Source organism: Mus pahari, chromosome 7, assembly GCF_900095145.1.
Source record: "Mus pahari chromosome 7, PAHARI_EIJ_v1.1, whole genome shotgun sequence".
Classification (NCBI taxonomy): domain Eukaryota; kingdom Metazoa; phylum Chordata; class Mammalia; order Rodentia; family Muridae; genus Mus; species Mus pahari.
Genome location: NC_034596.1, coordinates 81,669,382 through 81,685,667, shown reverse-complemented (window position 1 = coordinate 81,685,667; position 16,286 = coordinate 81,669,382). Strand labels below are relative to the sequence as shown.

Sequence of the window (16,286 nt, the reverse complement as noted above, 5' to 3'; positions counted from 1 at the left end):
GTTCTGAGAACTAGGTGGAATTTTAGGTGAAACCCCCTTTCCAGTGTGGCTGGGGGGAGTTTTCAGAAGCCAGGAGAGCTAAACCCAGCCCCTGAGAGTTAACCCAGTTTAACATAAAAGTGGTATCTACCTTAGATCAGGGGCAAGGAGAGCCCACGCAGAGGCATGAACCCCTTTGTGGGCAAAAGGGCAGGGAAAGGCTCTCGGGGGAAGTTTAGCATTAACTCTGTGAGGTGACCAGCCTCCTAGAGGTGTCACCAAGGAAGCAGAGACAGTAGCAGTGGCAGGTGCCAGAAATGCCTGAAAGGGGGGGGGGGGGCTTGCACTCCAGGAAGGGATCAGAGTAGACAAAGCCTGGAGGATTTATCAGAAAAGTGGCGTGTCCATTTTCCAGGATGAACCGCTTCGTCTTTAGAACATCCTGTCAACCCATGAGCATGAGCCCGGGACCGCCCTTTCGGTGGGTGAAAGGGAGGGAAGCTGCATTCATGTGCTTAGGGCTGAGGGTTTATTAGGACTGCGATGGGTTGGTGGAGCACCTTATAAGACAACCAGACTTCAGGGTCTTGCGGGGAATTGACCCAGGAGGATTGCATCAAACATCCCTGGTGCAAATGCCAAGAGGCGGCCCTCCTATGGCACAAAGCCTTGCCTTTTATGAGGTAAGGGAGGGGCCGAGGGGGGACCTTTTGAGCTCCTTCCTTTCCGAGGTGCAATGAGACTTCCCCTCTACCTCTGGGTCTCTCCGCTATCCTACATCCTAACCTAGACTACTGACCTTTGAGAGCCGCTCAAGTGCCCTCTGATGGGGCCAGGGCCTGAATTCTCCATAGGTTTCTAGACTGGCCATGCCCAAGAGGAGGAGGAGAAACAGCAGGCAAAAAGAGCAGTGGGTACAGGACCCAAATCTTTTCTGAGCCAGTGAGTTCCCAGCCAGGTACTGCCCTGGCTGAGGTAGGGGCAGGAAGCAGGGGAGGGGCTAGGGGAGGGGCTTCTTGGGGGGTGGGGATGTGGCTACTCTAGCAGGAGCAGCCACTGAGAACGGGGTGTACTGGGACAAGAAGAAAGGGGAAAGTGGGGGGGGGGCAGTTAGACGGAGGAGGGACAGAGCCTCAGGAGAGGCCACAGAGATGTCCTGCCCCAAGGGACTGCCCTCCGTGACGCCAACACCTTCAGGAGCACCCAATCTAAGTCTCTCGGGTCCTGGGCACTAAGCACTGCCCATCCAGGTACCCCCAGGTCCTAAATAGGGAGAGGTCCAGAAATGGTTCCCTTGCAGGAAGGGATGCTTCCTCTGGTGGTCTCCAGCCCTAAGGGAAGTCAGCCCCGGCCCAAGCCTTAGCACTGCCCATGGAGAAGGAAAAAAAAAATACCAAAGAAAATGCGGGTGACAGATGAGCCCCCCGCCCCTACCCTCCCATCCCCATATCCCCATCCGCTGCCCCCAGGAGTCTGCACATGGCCAGGAAGCAAGAAGACCCCTTCTTCTGGGACAGCTCGGAGCCCCGATGCAGGTGTGAAAAAAGTCGAGGCTGGTGACTGTGGAGGTCTCCACTTGGATCGTGTCAGTCCGTCCGTGTGCTGGGCCATCACACCTTGGCCTCCAGCATCTCCAGGAAGAGTTTGTGCATGGGCACCTTGCCCTGCAGTTTCACGCTGTAGAAGTGTTGCACAGCTTTGGCGGCTGTCTGCCGCAGCAGGGGCAGCGTCAGCAGCAGCTTGCCAGCCCTCCGCGGCTCCTCGTGGCGCTGGCTCAGCTCATAGTCCTGCAGCGCCTCGTGCAGCATGTCCTGGAGCTTCTGCACCGCCTCCAGGTTCTCAATGTACATCGAATCTGTGGACACACGAGAGGGGCAGTGTCAGCAGGGGCTGGCTGCCACCCCCAACACGGAAGGCATTTCTGGAGCGGAGGACAGACCAGCAGCCAGCCTGTGTGTCTGTCTGCCTTCTGCAAAAGCTAACTGACTATTCAGAGAGTAGAATGAGGATCTTTCACCGCAGGGCTGAGTCAGAGACCGAGGGTAGAACTGAGCTCAGACTTCACAGAGAGACCACCAGGAGGGCACTACCGATGAACACAGGCAAGAGACCTATTGGATATCCCAGAGGCGTTCGGGGAACTCTGGAGTCTGGCTGGCAATGTTAAGAGTCCTATATCTCCCCCCCCCCCTTTGGGTTCTGTGAGACATTAGGTAAGTTATATAACTTCTCTGTCCCCATTTTCCTAGCCATACCTACCTCATAGGATTAAGAGGGTTATATGGCAACAATCAAGCACTTGTGGGTCATAGGAACCTCACGGCTGTCACCTAACCCTGACACCATCACGTCTTCATGATGATGCTGGGCCATGGGTACCACTCACACGCAGTACAGCCACCAACCTTACAACTCTGGCTACAGAACGGACATAAAGGGATGGAAGTCAATGTCTAGGTGTGTTTGGGGGTGAGGGGAGTAGAGGGGTGTGGTGACAGAGGGAGCCAGTGGGAATATAGCTCAGGGATGGGTGCTTGTCTAGCATACTCAAGGCCTTGCTTGGGTCTGATCCAGACACTTTTTTAACATCCTGTGCTGCCCACATGAACTGGAGCCCCAACGCTTGCTGTGTGGACACAGGGAACTGAGCCAACCTTCTGCATTCATTGGCGTGGACAAGTTCAGTGCTCGCCTGAACCAAACCACCGCCGCCGAGGCAGCTGCACCAGCTGGCTGGTCATAGGGATGCTCGCTCACGCCCCTGGGTATCTCCTCCCGGCCTATACTCTCTGGAATCCCTACAGGGCTGGGCCCCAGCCACCTCTGACCCCATTTTCCACCCTGTCACCCTCCCCAAGGAGCCACAATTGGCAGGTGCTTTCAACCAAAAATGAAATAAAATAACATTGCAAGATCAATTTCTTTGCAATCCATCAGCAAGTCTGTATCGATGGCATTGATAAACTGTTAATTACAAAATCAATGGCTATGATTTTTTTTCTGCTGTCAGAGAGCCCTAGAGATGGCTGGGATGCAGGTGAGTGACAGCTGGCACATTCTCAAGGGGACCGGGTCAGCCTCTGATGAGCTTTGCTCCTCTGCCAGGTACCTGAGTCACCCTATCCACTTACTTAGCCATGGGGGAGGTGTCTGATTGGTCTCCTAGACATCCCTTCTCCACCCAATATGCTCTGTAGGCTCCTGGGTCACTGATCTGCCTCAGGACTATGACCTGCAAGGGCCATGTTCACCCAGATCTCCCTTCCTGGACCATAGGGTCCTGGGTTTTAGAAACCAATGGAAGACAGCAGTTAAGGAGTCTCTGGTAGCAGGCAAGGGCCACTGCCATGAGAGGGTGGTAAACACCTATAATTACAATACTTGGAAGGCTGATGCAGGAGGATTTCTGTGAGTTTCGGATCAGCCTGAGATATAGAAGTCAGTTCCAGGCCAGCTTGGGCAACAGACTGAAACTGTCTCAAAAACTGGAGAGGCGTCAGTCCTCATTAGCTTACTAATTGCAGCAAATTACCTAACAGGAAGAGTGGAGAGAGTGCGCTGAGGATGGGGAGGGGCAGGGAGGACACGTGGAATTCCATGTGCTGTTCCTTTACAGAGCTACAGCAAAAAAGAACACACAACAACAGGTGTTAGGTGAGGTCCTTAGGAGTAGAGCCTAAGGCAGGGGTTTAGGGTTAAAGACTTATGGAGGGGGAGGGGCAAAGGGGGGAGCTGAAGTGGATTACAGAAGGAAGAGGAGGCAGGAGGTCAAAAGGAATAATGCAATGCCAAGGCCTGAACCTACACAGATGTCCAAGGCAGACGGCTGGGCTGTGTGACATCGGCTGACAACGCCTGCCTGGGGATTGATGACCTCAGGAAGGCAGCAGAGGACATTTCTGGGGAGCTAACAGCAGCTAAGGATGGGAGTTCCTGAGATAAAGAGACTGTACGAACAGTGAAGTGGGAGTCTGCTTGTGCAAGGTGTCTCCACCTGGGAGCCAGCTTTCCCGCATCATGTGCTGGGAACACCGTTTCTCCTGACATTGTAAGAGCAGGGACAATAATCAATAGTTACTGAGCTCTCCTCTAGGCCAGGCACTGGGCTGCATTATCCGCAATTGATCTTTAATGCTCACAGGTGCTTGAGGTGGACCTGGGAATGAATACCTCCCTACTCAAGGACAGCACTAACCAAGGTCATGCTGTTAGTGTGACAGTGTGTGTGTGTGTGTGTGTGTGCGCGCGCGCACACGCGTGCAAGTATGTATATACAGTGTGTGCAGTGCCAGTGAAGGCCAGAAGAGGGTGTTGAATCCTTTGAAGCTGGAATTGGAAGTTTGTGAGTGCTGGGAACTAAACTCTGGTCCTCTGCAAGAGTAGCCGGTGCTCTTAATTGCTAAGCCATCTCTCTCTTCAGCCTTAGACACAGGATTTGACCTCAGGTCCACCTGGCCCTGGCCAGAGCAAGAACTCTGCCACATAGTGCCCCTGCAGCGGGATTACAATTGTATGTGCGTGTTTCTAATGTTACTCTCACGCACATAGAGACCCTGTATGTCTCTCTTTTCCCAGCACCCAGAGTACCGCTGGTAGGACAGAGGCTCCAAGCACAGGCAGATCTGCCAGTTACCCAGCGCCTCAGCCCAGATAGTCCAGTTGAAGTTGTAGGAAGCTCAGGAGACAGTGAATAATTTAGAACCTTTTTAATACTAGGTTACTAGGTTAAGCCACCACATGAGAAGTTAGATGTGTTGCACCTGGGTGATCTGTGATGGGAAGACTCCAAGAGTAGCCAATAGTCGGTGTTCTCTGAGAATTGCATGATTGTGGCTTGGATCCCAATTCTGACTTTTTTTTTTTTTTCGTATATATGGAATCCCACTGTGTAATCTGGCCTGACATGGACCTCACTGCATAAACCAGGCTGGTTTAAAACTCAGAGATCCTCCTGAATCTCAGCCTGTTTAATGCTAGGATTAAAGGCCTGAACTTGCCCTGACATCTTTAAACAGTGTTACCCTGGACAAATTTACAACTTTCTCAGCCTCGATGTCCACATCTGTAAAATGGGATTATAATAAGAGTTGTGTACATAATGTCCTAGCCAGTTTAGCAAGCTGAGCTCACTACTGTGTGTTACTTGTGTGGTAAACATAATTATATATAAATAAATTGTGGAATAGGCACTACTTATGGTCACTTGGGCTCAGAGTGAAGCAAATCATTCCAGCGGTAGACACAGGCCTAGCCCTTAGCAATAATCTATGTCCTTTGGTATCTGTTCTAGTCAAAGTCCTAGGAAATCCAAAACCAGTGCTGGCCTCCATGACTGTCCTTTGAACTCCAAGCCACCCTTGCGGGGTGTAGTGGCTTAAATGGGCGTGGTCCCCATAGGATCCTGGATTTGAGCATTTGATTCCCAGCTGGTGGTGATGAAGAAGTTATGGAACCTTCAGAAAGTGTAGCCTTGCGAGAGGACCAGCTTTGACGTTTATGACCTCATTCCACTTCTGGTTCGCTCCCTCTGCTCCCTGTGTGTGAATGAAACCCTTCCGGTTGCCACACGGAGCCTTCGCTCCCTGCTCCGGTACTGTACTCTATCCCTCAGAAATCCTAAGCCAAAATTAAACCCTTTCTTTCATTGCTTTTCATCACGGGAAGAGAAAAGTAACTAATGAGGTGTTCGCTGATAAAAGCAACGCCTGTCATCCCCTCATCCATAAACCAGCCCCGCCCACAGCCTGAGCGGAGGCGCTTGATAGGCTCCCGCAGAACCCCTGAAGTCCTCTGAGGGTCACGTGCCAACCTTACCTGAGTTGGCGAGGGCCAGGGCCTTGAGGATCATAAACTCTTCCTTCTCTACCTTGAGCTTCTTGTACCTGCGTACCAGCTGCAGGATGGCTCGGTAAAGGTCCAGCAGCCCTACCAGGCGAGAGTGCTCCTCATCCATGATATAGTCCTCAGCATAGGCCAGCTTGTCATCGTATGGGAGCGAGCGGTACACGATGCCCAGGATGAGGATCTCCATCCAGGCACTCTGCAGCAGGCTCATCTGGTCCCCAAGTGTCAGACTGGGGAAGCCTGCAGAAGCGGAAGAAGTCAACGATTAGAAAGATCAGAAACACAGTCTCAGGGGCTTCCTTGGTGCTTGCTGGAGGGCAGCCTTGAGGGAGGGTGGGCTATGTCCTTGCATCCTCAGACCCAGCTGGAGGCCGGGGGGGGGTGGTGGTGATGGGGGGGAGCCCTGGGGGTGCCTGCTTCTATCCCCTTAGTCAATCAGTCACACTGGAATTCATGGAAAAGACTTACATAATAAGAGTTGAGTCAATGTTGACAGTTACTATCACTATGCCCATTGGGTCTAGCTAGGTCTTTCCCAGCGTGAAGAGACAACACTGATTAATTAAGTGCATTTGTAATTGAAGGAGCTGCTGAATTAATAGCAGGATTTGGGGGTGGCAAGATGGGTGTTTCCAACACTCTGCAAGCTCTGGGGGAAGCTCTCTGCTTTAATACCAGATCCTTCCAGCCAGGAAGGAGGATTCAGTTACCCATGGCCTGGGCAGAGGCTGCTGGGAGGGCAAGGCTCCAAAGACAGCCTGTGTGTACTCTGGCTGCCTGGACTGTCGTCACTCTGCCTTGAGAAGACTCAGCAGATGTGCTACTACTCACGAGCTCCACCTCTTCCCTCCAGGGAGGGGAAGTGGGGGCTAAGAGGGTATACTGGCTGGTTTTGTGTATCAGCTTGACACAAGCTAGAGTCATCGAGAGGAAGTAGTCTCAGTTGAGGAAATGCCTCCATGAGATTCAGCTGTAAAGCTTTTTGTCAATTAGTGACTGATGGGGGAGGGCCCAGCCCACCCATGGTGTGTGGTGCCATCGCTGGGCAGGTGGTTCTGGGTTCTATAAGAAAGCAGGCTGAGCAAGCCACTAAGCAGCATCCCTCCATGGCCTCTGTATCAGCTCTGCCTCCAGATTTCTGTCCCACTTGAGTTCTGTCTTGACTTCCTCCAAGGATGTACTATGATCTGTAAGTGTAAGCCATAAAATAAATAAACCCTTTCCTCCTCAACTTGCTTTTTGGTTGTGGTGTTTTGTCACAGCAATAGAGACCCCAACTAAGACAGTGAGCTCTAGACTCATGACACTGCTTTGTCCAATGTGCTGTGAAAGATCGCCTGGGCTTGACCCTGACTGCCCAAGTACTAGCTGTGGGTGGACCTTGATAAGGGTCCTTGTAACCTCTGCAAACTTGGACCTCTTTGTCACCGGAATGAACAGATGAGCAGTCTCAAGAGCAGAGTGTGCTTCAGAGTGGTTGGCTGTGTGCTACACGGGAAGACAATTATAGAAAACATAAACTCGGGGGCTAGTGAGATGGCTCAGTGGTTAAGAGCACTGACTGCTCTTACAAAGGTCCTGAGTTCAAATCCCAGTAACCACATGGTGGCTCACAACCATCTGTAACGAGATTTGACACCCTCTTCTGGTGTGTCTGAAGACAACTACAGTGTACTTACATATAATAAATGAATAAATCTTAAAAAAAAGAAAAAGAAAAAATGAACTCTTATTAATGTTGTGACAAGGGACTGTGCCTGCCAGAGGAGGGTGACACACTGAGACTGGACTGTGTGTGGACTTGATTTAGGCAAAGTCACCTAACAACAGCCTGATTTATGAGAAGCCAACAGAGAAGGATAAGTTTCAACCATCATAACCACTAAACAGGAGGCAGTAACTTCTGGTGGGGGGGGACTCACCCAGAAACAGGCAGCAGGTTAGTCAAATTCTAAGCATTTATTAAGAGAAGTGAATAGCTGGACATGAAGGATACAGGCCTTGTCTTAGTCAGGGTTTCTATTCCTGCACAAACATCATGACCAAGAAGCAAGTTGGGGAGGAAAGGGTTTATTCAACTTAATTTCCATACTGCTGTTGATCACCAAAGGACGCAGGACTGGAAGTCAAGCAGATCAGAAAGCAGGAGCTGATGCAGAGGCCATGGAGAAATGTTCTTTACTGGCTTGCCTCCACTGGCTTGCTCAGCTTGCTCTCTTATAGAACCCAAGACTACCAGCCCAGAGAAGGTCTCACCCACAAGGGGCCTCTCCCCCTTGATCACTAATTGAGAAAATGCCCTGCAGCTGGATCTCATGGAGGCATTTCCCCAACTGAAGCTCCTTTCTCTGTGATAACTCCAGCTGTGTCAAGTTGACACAAAATTAGCCAATACAGGCTTATAATCCCAGTACTTGGGAGGAGGAGCTGGAGTTCAAAGCCAGACTCTGTCTCAAGCAAAACAAACAAAACAGGGCTGAGACTATAGGTCAGTTGTTGAGTGCTTGCCTGGCACGTGTAAGGCTCTGAACTCAACTCCCAGGAAGAGTCCCCAAAAGCACAATGTGCCGTGTGCAATTTGAAATCAAGGGATTTGTTTCGGGGTCATCCCTGCCAGTGAGTGAAGCAATTTGCTAGGGTAGGTCTTTAGTCCTGCCTACTCATGAGGATGAACGGCACGTGTGAAGACCTCACACCACTTCTGGCACACAGTAGGCCAGCATCCCGCTGCCAGGGATGACCAAGGAAGCTGCCATCATCCTCACAGTCGTTATTTTTTTCCTTCTCCTCTTTGGATTTACCCAGTTTCCGGATGACCTTTAGGGCCCGTGTGGTCTTTTTTTTTCTTGTTACCTATCCAGGATAAGTCCCTTCCCTTGAGTGAATCTGAGGCTGAAGGCCAACTCTCTTTCCTCCATTTTCTAAGTCCAACCATCATGGGCCTTTGTCTGGGATCACCTCCTAGCGGGTCAGACTCCATGGTGACCAATCACAGAATGCTCTGGTGACATGCATCCTTGGGAGTGGGGGTGGGGGACACAGGACAGAACTCGAGGGTTAAACTGTGTATCTGCCCACATTGCCAGTAGTACCACAGAGGGTATGTGGCTGCCGGGGTGGAGGTGGGGGTGGGGATTGCGGGGGGATGGGGCAGGAAGCTGGAGGTAATAAAAGATAGATAGAAATGGGCATCCAATTTCCCTTATCAGGTCCATGAGTAGGAGAGGTTTGGGGTGACATTAATTAACAGATACCAATCAGCCAGAGTGGGAGGGTGAGGGTGGGGAAGAAGTGGACCGCACAGGGAGGGGTAGTCTCAGAGCAGAAGGACCGAGGAGGAAGGCAGAGGCACACAGGGTGAAGGGAACAGACAAATGAACTGGAAGACATGAGGCATGCTGGGAGTGGTGCACAGCCAGGCTCCGGGCATGGGAACAGCTCATCCCTGAAGGCATGGCCTCTGCAAGACTGAAGGCTTGCTCAAACCATAACTCCCACCAGTGGAGACAATGTCACACGTCACTAAATATGTCACCAACCAACCTTTAATCCCAGCACTGGGAGGCAGAGGCCGAGTGAATCTCTCAGTTCGAGGCCAGCCTGGTTTATAGAGTGGGTTCCAGGACAGCCAGAGAGAGATACACAGACACCCTATCTCAAAAAACCCACCAAAAATAAATAAATATATTTTTAAAAAGAAAAAAAAATTCAGAAGACCTTCAGACTGGAAGGTTCTGAGAACATGCAACCTGTATCGATGCTAACTAAGGACAGTCCAGTGAATCCCTGCACAAGCAAGCTGGGGGCTGAGCTCTGAAGGGAAACTCCAGAGGTAGACATTCTCCCGAGCCTTAAGCTTGCCTTCCTACCCACCCAGCCTCAAAGGCAGTCACAGTGGAGGACAGACAGATGCCACAGCCTGACCCTGGGACAGCAGGAAAACAACCTATAAAACGTTTGCTTAGCGACCCCATTAGATCCCCTGTAAGATGCTGGAGTGCCGTGGGGAGGGGTGGAACAGCCACCTGGAAATTTCTAGGCTGCTGTAGGAGAGAACACTCCGAAGGCTTACTCTCATTCCGCTGGGCCAGCTGGGTTCGGGGTCTGAGCAGTGGGCTCACCCCTGGGAAGGAGTCCCTTCCTCCTCTCCAACATCTGAGAGGTCCCCCCAAAAAACCCCAGCACACATGCGGGGCCCGCTAGCCACCAGGCAGCAGCAGCAAGTGCTGGCACTACTGGAAACCATTGGAATGCTTTCTAACAGTCGAGAAAAGAAACACTACAAGAGAAAAACGGGGATAGTTAACTCCAGAAGAGGACCAGGGTGGAGGTTAAGATGGGGTTGTTGCTAGCTCACGTGCAGAAAATGCCAGGCAGGAAACTATGGCAATGTAATGTGATACATGTATTATTATATCAACCCAACACGTGAGGGAGAACTATTTATGTAGATGTGCGAAGACACGTTGGAGGCACAGACTCCAGAGCCAACAACTGGTCAAAGGAGTCACTCTGCTGACCACCAAAGGTGACCCTAGGCAAGGCCACCTTCTGTCTCTACACTCCCCTGTCAAATGGGACCAACAGTACCCATGTTAGAGGTGCACACACGCACACACACACACAAGACTTCTTGGTCTGCTTAATGCACAGGAAGTTCAAGTATTTACTATCATTGGGTAATAAAGTAGAGCAATACAGGGTTAAAAATGCCAGCCCATGGGGGGAGGGAATACACCTTGGTGGCTGGCTCTTCCCTCCCTCCCTCTCTCCCTCCCTCCCCAGAAGATTCCAGGGTTTTATGATCACTTCTGTTACACCTGGCATTAGCAGAGAAGTAGATTCTCTAGTCATGTAAAACACAAGCACCTTTGGGAAAACACCCTCCACTAGTGTTTCCAATTGAGCTGGGCCTCTAACAACACATCCGGGATCTGGGCCAGCACGGAGGAGAAAGTCTGAGAGAGACTCAGGCGGCCAGGGCTCCCTGCAACTCACCCTGGGTGGCTCTGCCCAGCCCAGGACCCCTGGCTCTCAGGTCTCCTACGCTCCTCAGCCCCAGGAAAACCACGTTATCTGCACCAGTGGATCTAATGACAGCAGGCCCCATCCCCCCACTGACACTATGTGCTCCTAGAATTTAAAAGAAAAAAAAAAAAAGGACACATAATTTGTGGCAAGTGGAGTTCATAATCTGCTAATTTATGATGGTCTCTGCCGACCTGGAGGGCCATTAGAGAGGTAATAAAGGGAGATGTAATTATAGGATCTGGGGCCACTTCAGACACAGCTGCTGCTGCCGCTCGGGCAGCTCATCCTTCATCCAGCCAGACAGCAGTTCCCTGGGAGCAGGCTGTCCAAAGAACCTCCCTGAAGAGGCCTCTGGGGATCCCCTTGCACACAGCAGCCTGGGCCGGGCAGGAGTGGTGACTCCCAAGGAAGGCTCTGCTGGCCAAGGTGGAATCCAGGCTGCCTGGGGAGGGGCAGACAATGATGCAGGAGACTGAAACTCACCAAGTACTGCCAGCAGTCTAGCTGCAGCAGGCTCCGACTCTCATCCTGCCTCCCATGGGTCATGGACTGCTCTAGCTCTCTCGCCTAGGGGCTTACCCTCCAGGAAGCCCAATACTTGAAAAACTCCAACTCAAGGCAACAGCCTGTATTTACAGTAGTAGAGCCAAACAATAACTGAGCAAAATGTTATTCTGACAGAGCCTAGGATCGGAGCACAACCTCAAAGCTAGCCAAAGCTACACAGTAGCATCCTCATCTCCAAAAAGTAGAATACATGATGATGAATGAGCAGCCAGCCCCTCCTGGTCCTAGATTTCACTCTCTGAGGTTCTAGTGAGCCAAGTGGCTATGAAGAGATGAGGTGGAAAATTCCAGAAATAAACTTATTTTAAGTAAGTTTTGCCAACATTCTGTGGAGCGTGTGACCTCTGTCTCTCTGCACTGCTCTGCCCGCTACATCAATCCGGCTGTTCTCCGGAGTAGCCAGGTTGTACATGCTGCCTCCCAGGCTGGCCCACGAAGCCACCTCAGTTGTGAAGCCGAGTATCAGGGTCACGCAGTGCACAGCTGTGCTCGGGTGGACCTCATTTTGCTCACTAATGGCCGAGGATGCAAGAGGAGGCACCGGGACACAGACACATAAAGGATAAATAAAATCTAGTGCAGTGGGATTATAAAGATACAGTATGTATGGGTTTCAGACACGGGAACCTACTGGAGGTTTCAGGCTTCTGGGCTGGGGGTTGGGGGTGGGGTCTCCGATCATCTCTGGTCAATGAGTGGATACCCTTAAAACTCTTGGGAGAGACCCACTGTCCCAGGCTTACTCTGCAGGCGTGAAACATCTTCTGTGTCACTGGTTGTAGATCACAGGATAAAGACCCTGAAGGACAAGCCACGGTCCTAGGCGGTCTGAAATCCTCCCTTCTGAGTGTCCCTGACCAGAATAAACAGACTCAAACATGGTCTTGGGGTAGGCTCTACGATATTAGCCCTCTAACCAACCTTCACTTTCTCCCTCTGTAAGCCTGTCTTCCATGTAGTCAGAAGTAGGACTCAGTCAACAGAAAAAAATACTAGACATGAGGCTAGAGGGATGGTGACCAGGCAAGGTCACTTGCTGCTCCTATAGAGAGGACTCAGGGTAGACTCCCAGTACCCACATGGAGGATCACTCTCATTTTGTAACTCCAGTTCCAGGGGACGACGCCCTCTTTTGGCTTCCTTAGGCACTGCATGCACACAGTGATAATGCACAGATTGATAATGCAGGCAAAACACCTGCCCACAGACATAAAAGAAAATTGTTTCTAAAAGGCACTTGGTCTTTTTTTTGCCCTTAGTGTGAGGTTTACAACCAGTGGTGGGAGACCCTTACTAATTAGCTTTAAACACCCGAAGGTCAAGTCCCAGTGATTCAACATTCAAATTTATGCAAAACAGGCAGGAGTGCAAGGGACAAGCAAGCAAGCCTTTGCTAACTTCACTTCCTCTCTGGCTGGCCTGGAACTGGCTATGCAGAACAGATTGGCCTCAACCCTTTGGCTAGCCCACTGCCTCTGTTTCCAGCGTTCAGAGAGGACAGGCGTGAGCCACCACACTCAGCTACTGCCTCTAATCCACAGGATTTGGAGATGAAGTACTGGTGTGGTGGAGGCTTGTGTCACTCTTATTAACCGTGACAACCATGGCGGGTGTGGCAGTTCTAAGTGTGTAACATCCTCCTGAGACTCCTAGTGGGGGCTTCTATGGTTCCCATTTTACAGATGGGAACACTGAAGCTCAGAAAAAGCTTACGCAAGGTCACCAAGGGCAGAGCTGGGACAGGAGCTCCCCCCACCCCATCCTGTCTGACTCCAGAGCCTATGTCCCCAGCAACCATCCTACTTGCCTATTCCTCTTACTTGGCATAGATGTAAAATCCATCTGTAAGGACATAGGACACTCCCTTCCTCCAGGTGTCATGCGGGTAAGGGCAACAAAAGGGAGGTCCAGGAGACCACCAGGTGTCACTCCAGAGTCACCTCTGTACCTGTACCTGGCTGACCGGGAATAGTAGTCTCTAGGGCTGTGCCCAATTTGGCTTGGGGTTAGTGGAGCAATCCAGGCTGAGGTGTCTTAAGCATCAGCCTGATGCCACATCTGTGCTGAGTCAGCACAGGCCGGATTTCAAAACTAGAGTGCATAATCCCAGGAGACTTAGCGTCTTCCAAAGGACGTACTAGTCAGGCTCCTGGCACACCCACCCAAGGGTTAGATAGCCAGGAGAGCATGTCAGAAACCTCTAGGCTTCCTGAAGGATAATGTCCGCAACAGCATCTCCTGTCCACAAGTTGGTGCCTTCCTGTGGACCTGGGAGTCGCACAAAGGACTTGAAGCACCTCCGTTAACTGCTGTATCCACAGGCCAGGACACCTCTGCTGTGTGTTATGCTCATCTTTAAGGGCCACAGCTCAGAAACTACACACAGAAAGAACCCATGTGCCACACAGCTAGGAAGAGGCCACAGGAGAAAGGCTCGCTGCCAGAGCCTACAGCATGTCTCCCACACAATCCGCAGGGGCAGGACTTGAACTGTACAAGGAAGCCCCCACGTGAGGGCAATACGGAATCACATGGACGCCCACTGTTCACCTGGACTCAGCCAGAGGTTTATAGTGTGGCCTGGGTCCAGACAGTGAAAGGCCCAGGGGCCTGAAACACAGTGCGCATGCGCTTCCAGCCATGGCGTCTCAAGGCAAAGATCTAGCAGGTGGCCACGGTGAGCATGCAGGTGACACTGGCACATGACAACCAACCAGATGCCACACCTGGGACTCACGACCTCATTTGGCCCTTACGACCTCATTTGGCCCTTGGGTTAAACTGAAAAGGTCATTTTCTCATACTCCCATGTGACAGGACGAGTGATAAGCTCAGGCCCCGCAGCTTCTAGGCCTAGAATTGGAAACTGAGTTGACTCCTCAACCTGTTCCTTCTATCTGCCTGCAGCTAATGAAGAGGACTGTCTTCCATTGCCATTGATGTGAACTCTTGGGGGTTCCAATTGTGAACCTCTAGTTGCAGCTTCTACCAAAATGGTTAAGTGGTTTTTTTTTTTTTTTTTAGATTTGTTTACTTAGCCAGGCGTGGTGGCACACACCTTTAATCCCAGCACTGGGGAGGCAGAGGCAGGCAGATTTCTGAGTTCGAGGCCAGCCTGGTCTACAAAGTGAGTTCCAGGACAGCCAGGGCTATACAGAGAAACCCTGTCTCAAAAAAAAAATTACTTATTATATGTAAATACACTGTAGCTGTCTTCAGACACTCCAGAAGAGGGAGTCAGATCTCACTGGTTGTGAGCCACCAGGTGGTAACTAGGATTTGAACTCTGGACCTTCGGAAGAACAGTCAGTGCAGCCCTGGATTAAGTGGTTCTAATGTGCCCTGGCAGTTCATAAACACTGCTGAACCTTCCAAATGGTACTCCCTTCAATCCCACAGAAGAGATTGAGGCCTTTAGAAACGTGGGCTGGCAAAGGTCTTCTGGGCTTTGTTAAGCCAGGTACCAGGCACCAGAGGCACAGCTATGGGACAAGATGAATCTCGAGCCCCTTATCACTCTTGCCCCGACCCCACTGTGACTCACCTGGGATGTGCTTGGCCCAGTTAATGAGGAAAACAAGCTCCCGATCTGCCAGTTCACAGAGAGTGGTCAGGGCCTTGATATCTCCCTCGGGTATATCGTTGGGAGGCATAGCATACAGCTTGTCCTGCTCAACCCCCAGTAGATTTGAGACAATCTTAGTCACTGTAACAACCAAACAGGGAGCAAACAGTCAATGCCTGGGGAAGAGTGGGGGCAGAGCCCATGGGATGGTCAAATGTGGCTGGGGTCTGTCTGTCTGTCTGCTAGCATCACAAAACTGCTAGTAATAATAATGAGAGCACTGAGATGTTCCCGCAATGGGAAGCTGCTCAGGACCCAGAACGGGAGAGGGTAGCCATGGAGACAGGGTCTGTATACTGGGGCCCTTATTTCACATGGAAGCAGGGTTTATGTCATCCCATATAGACAGGCCTTCTGATGAAGCCAGGCAATACTGGGCAGGTACTGTTGGCCATCTTTAGATCCACACTGCCCACCACCCAGTGGAGGGAAGACAGAGCCGCCCCAGGAAGATGCCAGGTGGTCCAGGCTGAGAGAGGCAGCGGGGCCTGCCTGATACACACATGGCTTTTTAGCAGGTGGGGAAATCGGCAGGTTCAGGTAGGGGCTGCTCTCCGAATCCAGCCGTCGCTTGTACTTCTGTCGGCCTCCTCGCACTCGGTCAAGGCGCACACCTGTCAGACAAGAAAGATGTTGTTGGCATCAAGAGTCGTTCCCAATCTCCAGGTGAATGGGCCCTGACTTTAGAATGGCTGCCCTGGCTGAGAGTTTCACGGCCATGCCCAGATGGCCAGCATCATACCACAAGAGAAGACATCATTTTAAGTCCGTCCCACCAGCTAACCTGGTCCTGCCTCTCCAGGTACAGCTCCTTCCTAAAAAGAAATCACCAAGACCTCTAGCCTCGGAGACCTCGAGTGAAGGCTCAACAAAGACCTCTGCCAACCAGGTGTCTCAGTTTTGCTCTGCATCCGGGGAGGGCTGGGTTCATTAAGCCGGGAAAGGAGAGACAGAGAAATGTAGATCAGTTGGTACCGTGCTCGCCTGGTATATGCAAAGCCCTGGGTCCAGTCCCTAACGCCACATTTTTAAAAAGGGGGTGATGTGTCAACAGATGCCTGTAATCCCAGTGCTCTGTGAAGACGGGGTGGGGGTGGGGGGATCAGGAGTCCACGGTCAGCCTCAGCAACATAGGGAAATTACGACCAACATGAAGATTGCCTCAAAAGTAAAAAGGCAGCTAGCTGGGCATGGTGGTGCAAGCCTTTAATCCCAGCACTTGGGAGGCAGAGGCAGGCGG

General features: G+C 51.4%; 1 protein-coding gene across 4 annotated transcripts in view; it reads right to left on the bottom strand.

Annotated features, from left to right (window-relative positions):
- Positions 1-1,456: 1,456 nt before the first annotated feature.
- Positions 1,457-16,286, bottom strand: part of Esrrb (estrogen related receptor beta) — a 166,733-nt gene continuing 151,903 nt past the window's right edge. For all 4 annotated transcript variants that reach the window (XM_029540702.1, XM_021202232.2, XM_021202231.2 and 1 more), the window contains 4 exons: positions 15,550-15,660; positions 14,966-15,127; positions 5,794-6,063; positions 1,457-1,834 (listed from right to left, as the gene is read on the bottom strand). In XM_029540702.1, coding sequence (XP_029396562.1) covers positions 1,590-1,834; positions 5,794-6,063; positions 14,966-15,127; positions 15,550-15,660 — 788 coding nt within the window. In that variant the 3' untranslated portion in view covers positions 1,457-1,589. The remainder of the gene's footprint in view (positions 1,835-5,793; positions 6,064-14,965; positions 15,128-15,549; positions 15,661-16,286) is intronic.